This window comes from Scylla paramamosain, chromosome 23 (genome assembly GCF_035594125.1).
Source record: "Scylla paramamosain isolate STU-SP2022 chromosome 23, ASM3559412v1, whole genome shotgun sequence".
NCBI lineage: Eukaryota > Metazoa > Arthropoda > Malacostraca > Decapoda > Portunidae > Scylla > Scylla paramamosain.
The window spans coordinates 21,210,223-21,230,222 of record NC_087173.1 but is presented as its reverse complement, the minus strand read 5'-3'; the positions used below and the strand labels follow the sequence as shown (position 1 = coordinate 21,230,222).

Sequence of the window (20,000 nt, the reverse complement as noted above, 5' to 3'; positions counted from 1 at the left end):
CCTCGTGTTCCTGTTGTTATTTATTGTTGTGCTTACCAAAATGGGATGTGTTTTGGTTGACTAGCTTACAAAAAGAGTGGGATTCGCCCCTGTTGCATTACCACCTCCTCATTTTAGGACGCTACCAAACGAAACCAGCGGCCCAAGTTGACTGTGAACCTGGCCACGGTTGGGCTGCTGTTGTTGGTTACCGAACGATAAATTGGTGACTCCAACTGGGCCTGACAGACAGCCTCTCTTGGCCCACTAGGTCTGCTGCTGTTTGTTAAGCGAATACGGAGGAAGAGGAGGAGGAGGAGGAGGAGGAGGAGGAGATAATGGGGAGTTTTCATAACTAGTGGTTGTCACCAGGTGGCAGACCAAACCTTTCTCTCACATACAGGCAATATCAGATATACCTACAGTGTTATTCTATTTACATGAAGATGCAATGGGCTTATATAATATATTTTTCTACGTAATCCCTTCTAAGTAGTAACACAAGTAAAATCAAACTCTTTTCATGAACAAATGTATCTAAGTTGATTTTCTAGTGAATCTGCATTTAGATTTATTTGGTCATCTTAAGATTTCCAAATGAATACACTCTTGATTGGAAACGTCTTAATTTAGTAAACATAAAGGCAACATGTCTGTGACACTCAAAAGTCCAAAGTACATACATCTCCTTCCTAGTTTATGGAAACGGCAATTTTAATAAAAAAAAAAAAAATTGGCACCTCGAGTGTCCTGGCGATAGTAATGGTGTATCTCTAACCAAAACAAACACCTGACTTGGCCGCGCTGCTTCAACTTAAGAAACACGTTGTTGGACAAGAAGCTGAATGTTGGTGCGGTGCCCATCTCCACTACGCCCTAAGCAATGGATTACGGCAGCTGGACACTACAGCAGCAGCAGGATCGCCTGAGAGATGTTTGTTTTGCTTCTCGATTACTTTGCCTTGTCGCTCGCTTCGTGAGAGGGATGCTAAAATACCCACAAAAAAAAAAAAAAAAAAAAAAAACTAGAGCCATATATCACGATGTTAGTGAGTAGGTTGTGTCATGCTATATAGTACAGTGTGATTTTTTATTTTTTTCATTGTTCAAATCAACAGTTTTTATACTTGTAATATGCTTTATTTAAGATAATGCTAGCTGTTTACTCGATAATCACACACAAAAAATATTAATTTGACCACATTGTGTCAATATTATCCATACCGGATATTGAAAAGTCGACACATCATTTCAATAGTGTCATGATGATCAATGTTCTGTGCATCTTTACGCACCTGGGATTTACTACAACAATATTTTAGCTCTCTTTCCTACAGTTAGATGAGCACCAACGACATCTAGCGGTTGAGTTCCGAAAACTCCCCATTGCATTAGTGAATACAATAGGTAAAGTTTTCAATGCAGTGTTGAATGAGAGACTGTGTTAATGGATTGAGACAGCTGGAGTGCTGGTGAAGAACAGAATGGTTTTCGTGGGGATAGGAAAGCTGAGGACAATATGTTTGTGGTGAATGAAATGATTGAGAAGAAAAAGAAGGATGGGGGTAAATTGTACCTAGGTTTTCTGGATATAGAGAAAGCTTATGATAGAGTGAACAGAGAAATGCTAGGTAGAGTCTTAGAAAAGATTGAATTGAGTGCAAAGATTTTTAACATAGTGCAAAGAGGATGAGACGGTGGAACATGTGGTGCTGGAGTGTGTGAAGTATGCCAGAGACAGGAATGAGATGATGCAAGTGATACTGACTGAGTTAGGGCATGATAGGAATGAAAGAGTGGAGAAGACAGGAAAGGAGTGGATGGTGTTGTTGCTGGGACTGTGTAGAGAGGCGAATGAAAGGATGATTGAGGCGGTGAAAGAGTTTCTGGAGAGAATGTGGCGTGCCAGGTGTATGAACAATTAGGATAGAGGATGCTGTTCGTTTTTTTTTTTTTTTTTTTTTCCTTTCTACAGGAGTTGCCGATCCAAAGGCCTGGCTCAGGAGTGATCCTGTGCCACCTGTACCATCAAGATCAAGATCAAGATGTAGGCTCCTCGAGAAGAAGAACCTCTTGTCCCAGTGCAGTGGGTGTCTCTTAAGGCTGAAGGAGGAGTGGGAGGTACTTGCTGTGAGGCATGGTGAGGTGGAGGGCTCGGAAACGGAGGTGGCCGTGGCTATTGCTGTTAGTTGTGCTTGCTTGTCAGGCTTTGTGTGTGTATGTGGGGATTTGCCCGTCACCTGTTGTCTGGGGCTCCCCTTGTGTGCCACCTGTGTTCTTGAAGCACACTTACAGATTGTTGAGGCTAACTTGACTCCTTCATTGCAGACGCCTTAAGGAGCACGCATGACGCTTTAAAGCGGAGGGCGGTTCGGGCAGAGGTGACGCGTGCCCTGACACAGAGGGTGTCTGGACGGCCTCCTTCCTGCCGTGCCCAAGAGCTCGCCCGCCGGCGAGCGCCCGCCGCTGGACCCGCCATTCGTGTAGACGTGCGGTCCCTCCCGGCCGGGTCGCGGCCCGCACGCGCGGACCGACGGGTGGACGTTGTTGCAGGCGCATCAACAGGTCAGGCGACACAAGCAGCCTTGACTTGCCTGGTGGGTGGGAGAGCCGCAGCAGTACAGGTCCACTGGCTTATTGAAGGTGGAGGTAACGTGCGTGTACTTGACTTGTCCAGTGTTACTGCACCCACACTTGCCAGAGAGAGAGAGAGAGAGAGAGAGGGGGGGAATGATAAAAGGTGGATTACAAAGACCATTACAGCAGTGGGGAGATGTCATCTGACGGTTCACCTCTGCCACTCACCTAAACACTGCCCAGATTCATCTTTTTATGTATTTATTGATTGATTGATTGATTAAGTGCTTGATTCCTGAGGCAGAGGTGCATCCACACCAGGCTTGGTGGCAGTGTCGCAGTGGAAGGCTGGAGGTGGAAGGGATGGGAAGATGGAATAGTATTAGGAATTAGTGGAGGTGAATATTGCCATTGTTCCTCCTCCACAGACCAACTCAGGCAGCCTGTGAAACCCCCTGTGACCTGTGACCCCCCGTGACCTGCAAGACACAGCCACTCCAGGACAGGATGACTCAGCAGCATGTGACCACCTAACAACAACAACAACAACAGACTTTCCTTGTTTATTTGGTGAGAGAGAGAGAGAGAGAGATGCAATATTTTAAGCCTTCCATCAGTTCACCTCCCAGCTTCTACTACTACTTCTGAACCCCTAAGGTAATAAAGAGAGAGAGAGAGAGGGAGAGAAAGCAGTTATTATTAGTAACCTAACCTAACCTAATCTGTTACAACACCCTTAAAAACCCGTGTCACTTCAACTAGAATCTTCTAAAGAGTGTTTCTCCTGTTAGTAGTGTAGAAATGCTGTTAATCTGTCTACAACCATAAGATATTCCTAATATCACCTGACCTGACCCCACATAACCTGATCTGACCTTCCACTCACAGGTCATTGTCTTGGCACCACGAGGGAGAGCAGGGTATGTGCTGTCATATGGACCGGTCACTCACAACTTGGACTCTGAAACAAGCCTCTCCCAGACCCCCCCCCCCCTCTCTCTCTCTCTCTCTCTCTCTCTCTCTCTCTCTCTCTCTCTCTCTCTCTCTCTCTCTCTCTCTCTCTCTCTCTCTCTCTCTCTCTCTCCACAGAACTGAGTGACCCACATGCACTGGTGGTTCTCCACAATGACATCGTTGTTGTGGACCTACTCTCCCCCAGCTACCCCTGTTTTGAGAACCCCTATTGAAGGGATACACACGAGTCACCTGTCACCGGCTGTACACACCTGGCTGACTGCCCTGCTGACCTCAACCCTGCCCTCTACTTAGCTGGGGCCAGGGGAGGGGGGCACAGGAAGCAGGGTTTCTCTGAGAAGGAGTGGCCAATCTCTGGGAGGGAGTGGGACAGCACCTCTTGCCCCTACCCTGAAATGACCTTGACTGGGTGAGTGATGGCTCATGGGAATGGCGTGGGTGTCTGTGCGAGTGTCTGAGAGAGAGAGAGAGAGAGAGAGAGAGAGAGAGAGAGAGAGAGAGAGAGAGAGAGAGAGAGAGAGAGAGAGAGATGAAATTGTTGATATATTTCTTTATTTCTTCCTTCTACTACTACTACTACTATTACTTTACTATTACTACTACTACTACTACTACTATTTTTTGCAGACATGTGGATGGGTCAATAAAATTCTGGGATGTCTCTTCTGTGGGACTCCAGATTCTTTACAATTTGAAGACTGCAAACGTATGGCCTGTTCCAGTTCACTTGAGTCCATCCCAGCCTCCCCAACTGCATCCCAGCCACCCCAGTACATCCCAGCCTCTCCCAGTGCATCCCAGTCATCCCCAGTTCATCCCCAGCCTCTCCCAGTGCATCTCAGCCACTCTTGGTGCATCCCAGCCTCTCCCAGTGCATTTCAGCCTCTCCCAATCCATCCCAGCCTCCCTCAGAGCATCCCAGCCTCCCTCAGTGCATCCCAGCCTCTTCCAGTCCATCCCAACCTCTCCCAGTGCATCTCAACCACTCTTGGTGCAGCCCAGCCTCTCCCAGTCCATCCCAGCTTCTCCCAGTGCATCTCAGCCACTCTTGGTGCATCCCAGCTTCTCCCAGTGCATCTCAGCCTCTCCCAATCCATTCCAGCCTCCCTCAGAGCATCCCAGCCTCCCTCAGTGCATCTCAGCCTCCTTCAGTGCATCCCAGCCTCTTCCAGTGCATCCCAACCTCTCCCAGTGCATCTCAGCCTCTCCCAGTGCATCTCAGCCTCTCCCAGTGCATCCCAGCCTCTCCTAGTCCATCTCAGCCTCTCCCAGTGCATCTCAGCCTCTCCCAGTGCATCCCAACCTCTCCTAGTCCATCTCAGCCTCTCCCAGTGCATCTCAGCCTCTCCCAGTGCATCCCAGCCTCTCCTAGTCCATCTCAGCCTCTCCCAGTGCATCTCAGCCTCTCTCTGTGCATCCCAGCCTCTTCCAGTGCATCCTAGCATTTCTCAATGCATCCCAGCCACCCTTAGTCCATCCCACCCTCTCCTAGTGCACCTGTCTCTCCCAGTGCATCCCATCCTCTTCCAGTGCATCCCAGCCTTTCTCAGTCCATCCTAACCTCTCCCACTGCATCACAGCCTCTCCCACTGTATCCCAGCCTCCCCCAGTGCATCCCAGTCTCTCCCAGTGCATCCCAGTCTCTCCCAATGTATCCCAGCTTCTCCCAGTCCATCCCAGCCTCTCCCAGTGCATTCCAGCTTCCTCCAGTGCATCCCAGCCTCTCCCAGTGCATCCCTGCCACTCCCAGTGCATCGCAGCCTCTGCCAGTGCATCCCAGGCTCTCCCAGTGCATCTCAGCCTCTCCCAGTACATCCCAATCTCTCCCAGTATATCCCAGCCTCTCATAGTGCATCCCAGCCTCTCCCATTGCATCCTAGCCTCACCCAGTGCATCCCAGCCTCTCCCACTGTATCCCAGCCTCCCCCAGTGCATTCCAGTCTCTCCCAGTGCATCCCAGTCTCCCAGTGTATCCCAGCTTCTCCCAGTCCATCCCAGCCTCTCCCAGTGCATTCCAGCTTCCTCCAGTGCATCCTTGCCTCTCCCAGTGCATCCCAGACTCAGTATATCTAAAACAATTATTCCCTGTAAAAACACTGTAAATTATTATTGTACAGGGGAGTTTCAATGGGTAACTAAAGTAAATTCCCCCTAGCAGTACTGAACGTAATTGTGCGTTACCTCTCAATAGAAAACATTTTATGCAAGTTTCCCTTCTAATACTCCGAAATGGCTCTCGTTTTCTTTCCGCCCCGGTAGTTTTAAGGGGAAGCTTCACTAAATTGAGTAAATTATTCCCGTTTTCTTTCCAACTGCCTCGAGGTGCCAGTCATGAAGTGTATGAAAGCAGAAACGGGTCTCCAGAATATGATTTTTGCCCAAGATCTTCCCTTCAGGTGAGTCTGATGATGACGATGATACTATTACTGCTGCTGCTGCTGCTGCTGCTGCTACAACAACTACTACTACTACTACTACTACTACTACTACTACTACTACTACTACTACTACTATCTTTGCAGACCTCTTTGGACTATTTCGTGTCCATCCATGTCAGAGCAGGACCGCAAAGAAGACCGGCTGGCTGGCTACCGGGTGAGAGAGAGAGAGAGAGAGAGAGAGAGAGAGAGAGAGATTGCTTGATTGATAGATTTAAACAGTATTACTACTATTACTACTACTATTACTACTATTGCACTAATACTACTTTTACTACTGATACAATGAGTCTTTCTCTCTCTCTCTCTCTCTCTCTCTCTCTCTCTCTGGTTTTTCATAATTAATGTTTTTTTCAGCTAATAATCAATTATTATTACTTTTAAAAATAATAATAATGTTAATATTTTTGCTCTATTTTTCAACCCAATTATTTTTAGAGGGCAAGATTTTCAATTACATTAATTACTTTGCTATTATTATTATTATTATTATTATTATTATTATTATTATTATTATTATTATTATTATTATTATTATTATTATTATTATCATCATCATCATCATCATTACTACTACTACTACTTATTGTCGTTGTTGTTTTTGTTGTTGTGAAGAGATGGATTGGACAAAATAGTACAAGTCAGAATAGTTCCACTGGATAGTACAAGATAGGTTAGATAGTCTGGATAGTACAGGAATAGGTAAGATAGAATAGTACAGAATAGGTCAGTCATTCAAGATAGTACAAAGATAATCTGGATAGTACAGCATAGGTTAGTTTGGATAGTACAAGCATAATTCTGCATAGTCAGTCAGGATAGTACAATAGAAGTCAAGCAGGAGGTGGGAGGGGGCAGATAGTCATGCAAGTCAGGATAGTACAGGATAGTAGCAGAGATAGGTTATTTGTAATAGTCAAAATAGTAAAGATAGTTTGGGATAGTCATGATAGTAGACTGAAAATTGACCCAAAAATTACTACTACTACTACTACTACTACAGGCCAGGTAGTGGGTGTGTCTGGTACATGCTGAGGACAAGGCAGACTACTCCTATCCTGTGTGGCGTCAGTCGAGCCACAGCCAATAGTCTGGAGACCCTCACCTTTGTACTATTCCTGATAGTCTTTGCTGCTGCTGCTGCTGCTGCTGCCTACGTATGGCTCAAAGGTTAGTAGTGCACTACTGGCTGGCTGACTGACTGACTCACTCACTCACTCACTCACTTTTTGGCTGGCTGGCTGGCTGACTGACTGACTGACTCACTTTTTGGCTGGCTGACTGACTGACTGACTGACTTTGGCTGACTGACTGACTGACTTTTTGGCTGACTGACTCATTGACTGACTGACTGTTTGGCTGACTGACTGACTGACTTTTTGGCTGGCTGACTGATTGACTGACTGACTGACTGACTGTTTGGCTGACTGACTGACTGTTTGGCTGACTGACTGACTGACTGACTGCCTTTTTGGCTGACTGACTGACTGACTGACTTTTTGGCTGGCTGACTGACTGACTGACTGACTTTTTGGCTGGCTGACTGACTGACTGACTGACTGACTGTTTGGCTGGCTGACTGACTGACTGACTGACTGACTGACTGACTGGGTCGGCTCGATTTTCAAATTGCAGCTCAGTGATGCATGACCAGTCAGAGCGACAGGACGTCCGGTCACGCTCCGCTCCAGCGCCGATGGCTCTCCAATCTCCACCACCCGCCATACCCTTTGAGTGGACAAGGGCCAACACCCAACATTTCATTGAATTGCTCAAGGAACATCCATCTGTTTGGAACATCAAGTCCAAGCAGTATAAAATGAGAAGCGTCAGAAGTGCAAGCTTGGAAACAATAAAAGAAAGCGTAGTGTAGCCTCCAGACGAGCTCCTGGTGATATGCTGTCCCGAAAGCTGGTGTCCTGCTTACAAATGTAGGGTTCAATTTTTGTCAGCAATTTATAGAATGCAGGGATTGGCATTCTTGTGTAATTTTCGAAGTCTGTTGGATTTTCGACCTGTAGCTCCATAAATATTTGATTGAAGCTTCCCTTCAGATGTCGCCGAGAAAGCCATTGCTTACACCACAAGGCTCTACGTTTCTTCCTCCTCAAAAGTTTCTTTTTTGCTGCACACAGAGCAACTACACTCCATAGTAGAGTCTCCTGGCAGATTCCATCATCGGCGCACATCCTCCCCGCATGAAAGTTGAACTGTCACTGAGCAGCTGGCGCGCGAGAAGTTGCCGAGAACAATGTGAGCAGTGATGCAGTACAGTTTGGCCGCTAGTAATTTTTTTCAACACCACTACTGCATCACGTGGCTGATACATGATGCATAATGTGTACGAGGCTTAATAACATTCACTCTCACAGACGAGGAAGTTATCAACGCTGTAGTAGAAGATCATTTAGAGAAAATTAGTGATGATAGTGATGATGATGATGATGATTATGAGCCTAAAGTAACTTGAGAACAGGCTGCAAAACACATAGCTGGCTTTGTCAGGTTTGCTGAGCAGTGCACATACGTGTCAACCCGAGATGTTATGACCCTTCACTGCATTGAGAATGAGTTTTTGCTGCAAAGAAGGAGCTGCAAACAAGGAGACATTAGAAACTATTTTATAGTAGCTTGTAAGGGAAAAGAAGTGGGGCAAACAAGTACAGAATCTGATGATATTGATGACCCGGAGGGTGTTGAAGGAGAGGTGTGGGGAGCGAAAAAGTGTCACAAACACTCGTACATTTTCATATCTTCATTGTATGCTATACATGTTGGCTAATATTGAGTAAAGCAAATAAGTGTATATGTACTTTATTTTTGTAACCCATCAACTTATTTATAAGAGGAAAGTATTAAAGAGAATGTTAGTACAGTAGTATTGTGTGTTGGTGAGTGTGAGGTGGCAGCGCGGGTGGCAACTCATGGCACGGCGATCAGCTGATCTTTGTTATAATAAGATGCGTGAGTGTAGGGTGGTGATTGTGGACATAATTTCACTTCTATTCAAGTATCCGGCATGTCGGCAGTCCCATTGATACCGGATAAGAGGGATTTTACTGTATTTCTTTTTAACTGAATTTTATGAAGCTTGAGGCAATGACACATAATTTCACTTCTATTCAAGTATCCGGCATGTCGGCAGTCCCATTGATACCGGATAAGAGGGATTTTACTGTATTTCTTTTTAACTGAATTTTATGAAGCTTGAGGCAATGACAAAGTCCTATTCTATTTAGCCTTCAGGATTTTGTTTGTATCACCCTTGTTACATCCATCATACTTTCTGTTATGACTTCTCCTCAAAAGAGGAGAAAGTCATAACAAATTTAGTTTGTCAGAACAAACTAAATTTGAGTAAAATAAAACATATAGAGGATTCTACATTTGAGTATATCTGTATTAGTGACCACTGTACCTAACTGGAACTCCCAAACTATGTAGTATTAGTTAATCAATTTATCATTTTAACAGCATTACTTGGATCCACAATTAAGAGGCACAGACAAGATATAGCCTCAAGTGGTGCTTTTTGACTTTCTTCTTTCTTTCTTTGAGAACAATTGCCACATTTACTTACTGATGTATATTTGTAAGTGATGGTTTTCATGTGACTAATCTACATTTATGGTGGAGAGAGAGAGAGAGAGAGAGAGAGAGAGAGCCTTACCACCAAATATTTTGCCTCCTTTCTCAGAAATCTTCCACACAACCACCTTGCATATCAGTTGAAATTAATGTAATTTTTGGTATAGTTTTTAATTCCACGTACCACATCAACACCAGGCTGAACTGTGAGCTCCTGGGCTTGCTTACCATCCACATTATGTCTTTATAGTCTTATGAGGTGATGCGAGAGAGGAAGCAGAACACACACACACACACACACACACACACACACACACACACACACACACACAGATAACACTGCCTGACTGAGACACACACACCCTTGTATCTCTTACCTACTTTTTTACATAAAATACTGCAAGAGAGAGAATAATAGCTGCACTAATGATTTATACCAAAATACACACACACACACACACACACACACACACACACACACAAATAAATTAATTAATTAATAAATATAGAGGGAATTTATTGCACAGCTGGCAAGGAGGTGAAGTCTGTTGTCATACTGTGTTGCAACCAATTGGAAGAAAAATATAAAATATCATAGATTACACTTTTTTTTTTTTTGCAGATATTTTTTGATTGACAGAATAATTTCCTAAAACTTGCTTCCATTTAGAATTTTGTTTTATTTGGGGAAAGATCAGGTAGGGAGGTGTGTTTTTAACCTGTGCTGGAGACAATGAGGGTCTGGTGGCTTTTAAAGGATGTTTTAAAGGGTTTGCTAGTTGAAATTAAACAGGATAGAAGAGTGTAAGATAAGGGACCCTTTTGACTCTTCTATGTTCCTAAACCACAGCAAAACTCTCTTAAAACACTTTGAAACACTGCCTTGCTAACTTAAAACCTAAGCAATTCAAAAACACAAGAAAACAAACTAAACACTTAAAAATACATCTTTATAAATTCCATTAAACTTTCCTATATGTTTAACAACCTAAAAATACCAAAATGAACCCCAAAACTCAAAATAAAACAAAGACCCTTGCAAACACTAAAACACCAATAAATATCCCAAAACACACCTAAACACACCTAAACACACTCACTGAATGACCTCAAGCACATCCACACACCCCAAAGCACACTGAACACACTCTGCCCTATTCAAAACACCCCCAAACAGTTACCCATTAATAAAACACACAAATACACACTGAAACACATCCAAACACACTCAAAACACCATTGTATCCTCATAATCACTTAAAACACTGTCAAAAACACATACAAGATCAGAGACAGAGAGAGAGAGAGAGAGAGAGAGAGAGAGTCATGAAAAATTTCCTGCTTGGCCCTAGAAGTAAGGTCATAAGATGCCATAGAAATACTGGTAATGTTAAAATAAAAGGAAAAAAGTAACAAAAATAAAATGAAGCCCAAAATTACAAGAAAAAAAAAAAAAAAAAAAAAGGAAATTAAAACTACAAATTAACCCCTAAAGGACAGGTGGCATCTATGATTGCCCTACATTTTGTGGGCTTAATTTCAAATTTTTGCACAACTTTTTGAGCCTGTGAACATCCTTTCCTCACCACAGTGTCTCCCTCTGAGCCTCAGTGTGCTGCGAACCACTGCGATGGCTACAGGGGAAAATAATCACCCCTCTTCCTCTGATTCCTCAGACATCCACATCAGGGAAAATTTGCTCCAAAACAACCTCTTAGTGAAAATACTACTGGCAGAGAGTTACAAGTTACTTCCCCAAGTGTAGAAAGTGGTTTTACCAGAGAAAATAAAACAGTAATAGACTGTGCTTCACTCATATACATCTTCCCACCTGTCACAATTACATTTTTTCTTGTGTGTTATAAGTGACAGACAACAATACTATTTTCTTTAGTGTTTTTACAAAATTATAGATTTAGACATTCACGCGAGTGAGTGACCGAGAGATACTGGTGAGGGAAGCAGATAAAGTAGGCATGGGCACCCCTCCCCCCCCTGCAAGCTGGGGCCCCAGCCAGGCCACCACATGGCATGCAACCATCTGAATGAACACAGGCTGAGGCTGAGAAAACACTGAAAGTTACTTCACTTCACCACAGACACACCACATCAACTAGAGAGTTCCAGTTTGCGGGAGATTGAAGAGGAAGGATTGATAAGTGTGATGCTATTACGTTTTAAACAATCGGTCAAGGCAGAGTTGAGAAATTGTTGATGGAATATGAACTATTTTTGAAGTGTCTCATATATATATATATATATATATATATATATATATATATATATATATATATATATATATATATATATATATATATATATATATATATATATATATATATATATATATATATATATATATATATATATATATATATATATATATATATATATATATATATATATATATATATATATATATATATATATATATATATATATATATATATATATATATATATATATATATATATATATATATAAACACACACACACACACACACAAATAGAAGAAATACATTGTTTTGAAGGTTACAAGAAAGCTGAGACCTTTAAAAAGTAATATTAGGAATTTAGGATGACAGTAAGATGACAAAAAAACATTACTGTTACATGGAAACACACACACACACACACACACAGCCTTCCCCAGCTCTCCCATGCCCACACAGGTCTGTGCATGCCTTGGACACAGAGAAGGGCACCATCAATGTGTACACCATCTCTACCATCCTGAGAATGACAGGTGGCAGGGTGAGATAAGGAGATAGAGAGATAGACATGTATACGTACTTTCATTCATTCATTCATTTCATTTTCATTCACTCCTCCTCCTCCTCCTCCTCCTCCTCCTCCTTGTGCAGGCTCTGGTGCACTCTAGTTTGAGGAGTTCTTTGGCCGCCAAGTTCCTTATTGAAGGCGATGAGGAGTTGCTGGAGGAGGTGAAGGAAATTTTCTGTATCTATGACAAGCAAGGTAAGGATTCACCGTTCATCTTTGACCCGTGTTTGGAAACCCTTCACTCTCTCACCACTGTTTTCCAAGGCTACAGAAGTGATCAGCTGGGTTGTCATGACTTTCTGCTGCTGCATCATTTCACAGCCACACACACCACCCCTCACCCCTCACCCCTCACCCCTCACCCATATTTAAACCTTAGAAAACAACTGTAAATTGAGGGAGTTAGTGGAAACAGAAGAGAGAGGGAGGAAGAGAGGAAGAGGAAGAGAAGATACTGTTACTCCTTGCATAATGGAGACTAAGAGAAGGAGAGGGAGGAGATAGGTGGAGGAAAAAAAAAAGAGGAATGGGGGAGGGGTGTACCAGGCACCTCACATCATGTAACAATAGTGAAAATAAAAGGGAGGTGGTAGAGGGCAGTGCACCTCACAAGTCCAGAGAAGCAAGGGGACGCCATCACACAATCCGTCACCACCACCACACCACAGCAAAGGGTGGTGAGTGTATTACTATAACAACAATGAAAGTTGAGAGGTTAGTGTCAATATTCATCCTGTGCTAACACCACCACTAGTCTGTCATCACAAAATCCCCATCACTCACCACAAACACACCACTATTCACCACAAACACACCACCATTCACCACAAACACACCACCATTCACCACAAACACACCACCATTCACCACAAACACCCCATCACTCACCACAAACACACCATCACTCATCACAAACACACCACCATTCACCACAATCACTCAGGGCTGGAAAAACACACATTTAAAAAAAACCCAACTTTTTTTTTTTTATTATTTTGGGAGGTTTATTGTTTTTTGTTTATTCTTCATATTTTTATGTAAATCAGTTTAAATAAGGAATTAAAAAGTAATCTAAAATAAAACAAAAGGTATGAAGTGTTTTTTTTTTTATGTAGGAGGGGGACTGGCCAACAGCAAAAAAATAAATAAATAAAAATAAATAAATAAATAAATAAATAAATAAATAAATAAATAAATAAAAATAAAATTAAATAAAATGAATAAATAAATAAATAAATAAATAAGTAGGTAAATAGATAAATAAAATAAAATAAAAAAAATATATAAAAAATATAAAAAATTTCCAGCAAGAAGGAAAGGTAGATGTTGACAGACAGAGCTGAAAGAGTTTGACTAGGCAAGGTGCAAGCACGGAGGCACAGTTTCGGAGAACAATAGGAGGGACCCCATCAGGTCCATAAGCCTTCTGAGGGTTTAGGCCAGTGAGGGCATAAAAAACATCATTGCGAAGAATTTTAATAGGTGGCATGAAGTAGTCAGAGGGTGGAGGAGAGGGAGGAACAAGCCCAGAATCGTCCAAGGTAGGGTTTTTAGCAAAGGTTTGAGCGAAGAGTTCAGCTTTAGAAATGGATGTGATAGCAGTGGTGCCATCTGGTTGAAATAGAAGAGGGAAAGAAGAAGAAGCAAAGTTATTGGAGATATTTTTGGCTAGATGCCAGAAGTCACGAGGGGAGTTAGATCTTGAAAGGTTTTGACATTTTCTGTTAATGAAGGAGTTTTTGGCTAGTTGGAGAACAAACTTGGCATGGTTCTGGGCAGAAATATAAAGTGCATGAGATTCTGGTGATGGAAGGCTTAAGTACCTTTTGTGGGCCACCTTTCTATCATGTTCTCGTATAGCACGAGAACAAGCTGTGTTGAACCAAGGTTTAGAAGGTTTAGGTCAAGAAAAAGAGTGAGGCAACCGGCCAACTTGTGTGAAGAAATGCTTGTCAATGTGACTGACTGACTAACTGACTGGCTGACTGACTGGCTGACTGAATGGCGGAATGACTGACTGACTGACTGATTGGCTGACTGACTGACTGACTGACTGACTGACTGACTGGCTGGATCGGTGACTGACTGACTAACTGACTGGCTGACTGGCTGGCTGACTGAATGGCGGAATGACTGACTGACTGACTGACTGACTGACTGGCTGACTGGCTGACTGACTGACTGACTGACTGACTGGCTGGATCAGTGACTGACTGACTAACTGACTGGCTGACTGACTGGCTGACTGAATGGCGGAATGACTGACTGACTGACTGACTGACTGACTGACTGACTGACTGACTGACTGGCGGAATGACTGACTGACTGACTGACTGACTGACTGGCTGACTGACTGGCGGAATGACTGACTGACTGACTGACTGACTGACTGGCTGGATGGGTGACTGACTGACTGACTGGCTGACTGACTGATTAATTGGCCGACTGACTGGCTGACTGATTGGCTGAGTGGACTGACTGACTGACTGACTGGTTAACTGACTGACTGATTGGCTGACTGACTGGCTGATTGGCTGACTGACTGAATGACAGGCTGGCTGACTGTCTGATTGGCTGGCTGGCTGGCTGACTGACTGACTGACTGGCAGAGTGACTGACTGACTGACTAGCTGGCTGAATGACTGACTGACTGGCTTACTGGCTGACTGACTGACTGACTGGCTGGTTGGCTGGCAGACTGACTGACTAACTGACTGTCTGGTTGGCTGGCTGAATGACTGACTGAATGACTGACTGGCTGGATGGCTGGCTGGCTAACTGGCTGACTGACTGACTGACTGACTGACTGACTGACTGACTGGATGGCTGGCTGGCTGAATGAATGACTGACTGACTGACTGGCTTACTGGCTGGCTGACTGACTGACTGGCTGACTAAATGACTGATTGGCTGGCTAGCTGGCTGGCTGGCTGGCTGGATGGCTGGCTGACTGACTGACCGACTGGCTGACTAACTGACTGACTGACTGGCTGGTTGGGGGACTGACTGACTGATTAACTGACTGTCTGGCTGGCTGGCTGAATGACTGACTGGCTGGCTAAATGGCTATCTGGCTGGCTGGCTGGCTGACTGACTGAATGAATGACTGACTCTCTCTCTCTCTCTCTCTCTCTCTCTCTCACTTTAAAACTACACTAATACTACTTAAATATACTTACAAATATTCAGTATATATTGTTAAGTGTGAAATTTGTAGTATTTAAGTGAATCAATAGTAGTAGTAGCAGCAGCAGCAGCAGCAGCAGCAATGGCAGGTGATAGTGGTGGTGGTGACAGTAATAGTAATAGTAGTAGTTTGAATAATAACCTCAGTGGAGGACCCAGCGGCCATGTTGCCTTAATTATTACTTCGTGACACCAAAACCAGGCAATGGCGGATATATCTGACCAGAGGATATGGAAGCTAGACAAGTGACTCTAGCTTGTGACATGTTAGGCTTACAATAAGTGAGAGACGAAGCAAATAATGACTGAAAACACTGACGCCCTGTGCCTGTGCCTGTTCCTCAGCTGACAGCTTGTTTACATATTGACGACTCTTCAATATTCGCCTAAATTTCCAGACTCAGACGTAAATAAAACCTAAAGATAAATAAATAACCCCAAAAAATAACCTAAATAACGAACAAAAACCTTAATAAACTGCTACAAGACACTACAGGTAGGAGGAAGGTGATGCTGGGAAGGCAGTAAGGCTGACTAAGGGTAGGCTGGCACCGCAGGGCTCACCTTACGTACTCATGGCTCTCTGGTGCTGCGTGGCGGTGCTTGGTACAGGGAGAAGCTGCCGGGAATACGGAAACACTTATCACCAGAGTGCGTGGGGCAAGACTGACCAGCGCCGGCCAAAACACTCACCTTGCCAAGCGCCACCTGTCTCTGCTCCACCAACACACACACAAAAGTTAACATGTTATAAAATAATAATTCAAATTATATAAATATCCTCACTTCCTCACTGCCGATTCCCCACTGAACACCTCCTAAGTGATTATGATTCCAAATTTCACTCACTGCTGCACCGTGTCACCGCAGCAAACATGCAAACCCGTGCAGGATAGGCTTGACTAAAATGCTTCTACTCTCTCTCTCTCTCTCTCTCTCTCTCTCCTAACGATTGTTTCCCAAAGCCACAAAGATGATTAAAAGGGTTTTCAATAGCGTTTCTCTTATTAATAATATAGAAATGTTCGTAATCTGTCAGTAGAACCGTAAAAACATAATTAAAAACCTGTCACTTCGACTAGGGCCTTTTAAAATGCATGTTTCTCTTGTTAGTAATGTAGAAATGTTATTAATCTGCCACCAGAACAGTAAAGACACGCTTGAAAACCTATGTAATTACTGAGAGAGAGAGAGAGAGAGAGAGAGAGAGAGAGAGAGAGAGAGAGAGAGAGAGAGACCCTGCACACACCCAAACGCATAAAAAAAAAAAAAACCCACACACTCAAATGCCCTCAAAAGACCCAGCACATACTCAAAACATCCCCACACACTCTCAAATACACTCAAAAGACCCTGCACACACCCAAACGCACCTATAGCACCCCCACGCACACTCAAATACACTCAAAAGACCCAACACACACACACACAAACGCACCCAAACACCCCCCCACACATACACACACTCAAATACATTAAATACATTCAAAATTCTCATAATGGAAAGTGTTGAAATAATTAATGGGATTTCTTTCTCTCTCTCTCTCTCTCTCTCTCTCTCTCTCTCTCTCTCTCTCTCTCTCTCTCTCTCTCTCTCTCTCGGTGGGATTAAAAGTAGTAATAATCTTAATGTTTATTGTCACCCCTGGCATGAACAAGTAACAGAAAACGGGAAAAAAGATGAAATAAGTTTCCATTATAAAAAAAGATAAATAAATAAATAAATAAATAAATAAAAACGGACGGAAAATAAAAGTAAATAAATAAATAAATGATCCTTGCAAGTACTTAGACACACTTAAATCGAAGAAATGAAAAATAATTGAAAAATATATATAAAAGTAAATATTCCCATTATGAAAATGAACGAAAAAATAAATAAAATAAATAAATGGTCTTAAAACAATAAAGATAAATGAATTAACTGAATATAAAATCGAAAGAAATTGATAAAAAAAAATGTAAACAAATATAGGTAAAATTCAACATTCCATAAAAAAAAAACGAAACGAAAAATAGAGAAAAGAAAATAACCGTTAAAATAATAAATAAATAAATAAATTGAATATATAACGAAAGAAAATTAAAATATATCCTCTCTCTCTCTCTCTCTCTCTCTCTCTCTCTCTCTCTCTCTCTCTCTCTCTCTCTCTCTCTCTCTCTCTCTCTCTCTCTACAAGGTGAGCGTATCTCTCTCTAAGGTGTTGACAAGGGCGGCGAGGCAGGGCCCAGTCACGCCTGCCCTCTGTAAGCCCTGTATTGCATTGTCACGTGCCGCGCCTCCTCCTCCTCCGTTAACTTCCAGCCCAATCTTAGCGAAGCCTGCTAAACTCCCGCCCACTTCCAGCCCCGCCGCTACTTCTGTTGGGATAATAGCAGTTGTAGTGGTGGTGGTAGTGGTAGGTAGTGGTGGTGGTAGTGGTGGTGATAGGGAGAGGAGGAGGAGGACGAATAGGAGGGAGGAGGAGGAGGGCCGTACTAGTAATAGTAGTAGTAGTAGTAGTAGTAGTAGTAGTAGAAATAACGAGAAAATTATAAAAATGATAATAATAGCAATGATAATAACGATAATAATAATAATAATAATAATAATAATAATAATAATAATAATAATAATAATAAAAACAACAACAACAACAACAACAACAACAACAACAACAATTACTACTACTACAACTACTACTACTACTACTACTACTACTACTACTACTATTACTACTATTACTACTACTACTTACGTGCCGGTGAGAGGCCAATGGGGGTAGCGAGGGAATGGGGGGAGACGGGGGATGCCAGGACCCCCTCCATAACCCCCGCCAGCCTCCTCAGGAGATTCCCGCCCCCCCCACCACCGCCTGAGAGAGAAAGAGAGAGAGAGAGAGAGAGAGAGAGAGAGAGAGAGAGAGAGAGAGAGAGAGAGAGAGAGAGAGAGAGAGAGAGAGAGAGAGAGAGAGAGAGAGAGAGAGAGAGAGAGAGAGAGAGAGAGAGAGAGAGAGAGAGAGAGAGTGTTAATATTTGGTATTATTCTACTACTACTACTACTACTCTTCCTCCTAATCTTTCTCTTCTTCCTCCTCCTCCTCCTCCTCCTCTTCCTAATAAAGCAAACCTCCTCCTCTTCCTCTTCCTACTCCTACCCCACTCGTCTTCCTCTTCCTTATCCTCATTCTTCTCTTCCTCCTCCTTCTCTTGCTTCTCATCATCATCATCATCATCATCTTGCACCACCACCACCACCACCACCACCACCACCACCACTACCACCACCACCACTAACCTTTGCCAGTAGTTGTATGTGCGCGGCAGCCTGGGCTTCCCCGTGGGCAGGCAGTAGCAGGGGAGGGCGTGGTAGTAACCTCCTTGATAACTTCCCCAACACCCCGTTCACCTCCTCCATGCCAAACACAGCACCCACCAGTATTACAACGCCCCCCGCGTGTACTCGGCTAAAGGCGCGGACCCTGTGGTGGTAGTAGTGATGGTGGTAATGGTGGTGGTAGTGGTGGTGGTGGGTCTGGTGTTTGTGTGCGTGTGTGTTTTGTAGTGGTAGTTGTAGTAGTAGTGATAGTAGTAGTAGTAGTAGTAGTAGTAGTAGTAGTAGTAGTAGTAGTAGTAGTAGTAGTAGTTGTTGTTGTTGTAATAGTAAAATATTAATAATAATAATAATAATAATAATAATAATAATAATAATAATAATAATAATAATAATAATAATAATAATAGCAGAGAGAGAGAGAGAGAGAGAGAGAGAGAGAGAGAGAGAGAGAGAGAGAGAGAGAGAGAGAGAGAGAGAGAGAGAAGGAGAGAGAGAGATTGTTGTTGTTGTTTGATAAATTTATTGCGCACAAGGCAGGCGTCAGACTATATAATACGATAAAAAAACAGAAGTTAACAGAAGAACAATAGGAGTAGAACAATAATAGCAATAATAACAAGAACAAGAACAAGAACCAATAATAAGAGTAGTTAGAACAGTAACAACAAAAAATAAATAAGTAAAAAATAATAATAATAAAATAATAATAATAATAATAATAATAATAATAATAATAATAATAATAATAATAATAATAATAATAATATGGAAAATCAATAAAGAAAGAAAATTATATAAATAAATAATATAATAAAGAAGGATATGAAACAAAGAAATAGATGAAGAAATAAAGAAAACAAGAAATCAATAAACATAATAGAATAAAAAAAAAGAATTAATAAAAAATAAACAACAAAATAAAAGATTAGTACAACTGTGAAAAACTAGCAGTGCTAAAGGCAAAGGCTGGCTGAACAGAGAGAGAGAGAGAGAGAGAGAGAGAGAGAGAGAGAGAGAGAGAGAGAGAGAGACGAACAACTACCACCAACACCACCACCACCACCCCCCACAACAACAACAACAACAACAACAACAACAACAACAACACTAACCTGTCCACCAGCTGGTCAAAGGTCTCTTCTTTGCTGGAGGAGGAGGAG

The 20,000-nt window shown here is 42.7% G+C and overlaps 1 protein-coding gene and 1 long non-coding RNA gene across 2 annotated transcripts in view; one reads left to right on the top strand and one right to left on the bottom strand.

Annotated features, from left to right (window-relative positions):
* Positions 1–3,612: 3,612 nt before the first annotated feature.
* Positions 3,613–6,140, top strand: LOC135112403 (protein PRRC2C-like). The gene is made up of 2 exons (XM_064026833.1): positions 3,613–3,940; positions 4,159–6,140. The coding sequence occupies exon 2, from the start codon at positions 4,240–4,242 to the stop codon at positions 5,089–5,091; it is 852 nt and encodes a 283-aa protein (XP_063882903.1). The 5' UTR covers positions 3,613–3,940; positions 4,159–4,239; the 3' UTR covers positions 5,092–6,140.
* An 11,005-nt stretch (positions 6,141–17,145) lies between these two features.
* Positions 17,146–20,000, bottom strand: part of LOC135112478 (uncharacterized) — a 3,482-nt gene continuing 627 nt past the window's right edge. The window contains exons 2-4 of the long non-coding RNA XR_010274424.1: positions 19,953–20,000; positions 18,802–18,985; positions 17,146–17,885 (exon numbers count right to left, since the gene is read on the bottom strand). The exon at positions 19,953–20,000 is cut by the window's right edge and continues 87 nt beyond it. This is a non-coding gene — a long non-coding RNA (uncharacterized LOC135112478). The remainder of the gene's footprint in view (positions 17,886–18,801; positions 18,986–19,952) is intronic.

Bases quoted from the DNA above. Each gene is read 5' to 3' on its own strand.
- LOC135112403 (XM_064026833.1), top strand. From the start codon at position 4,240: ATGGCCTGTTCCAGTTCACTTGAGTCCATCCCAGCCTCCCCAACTGCA.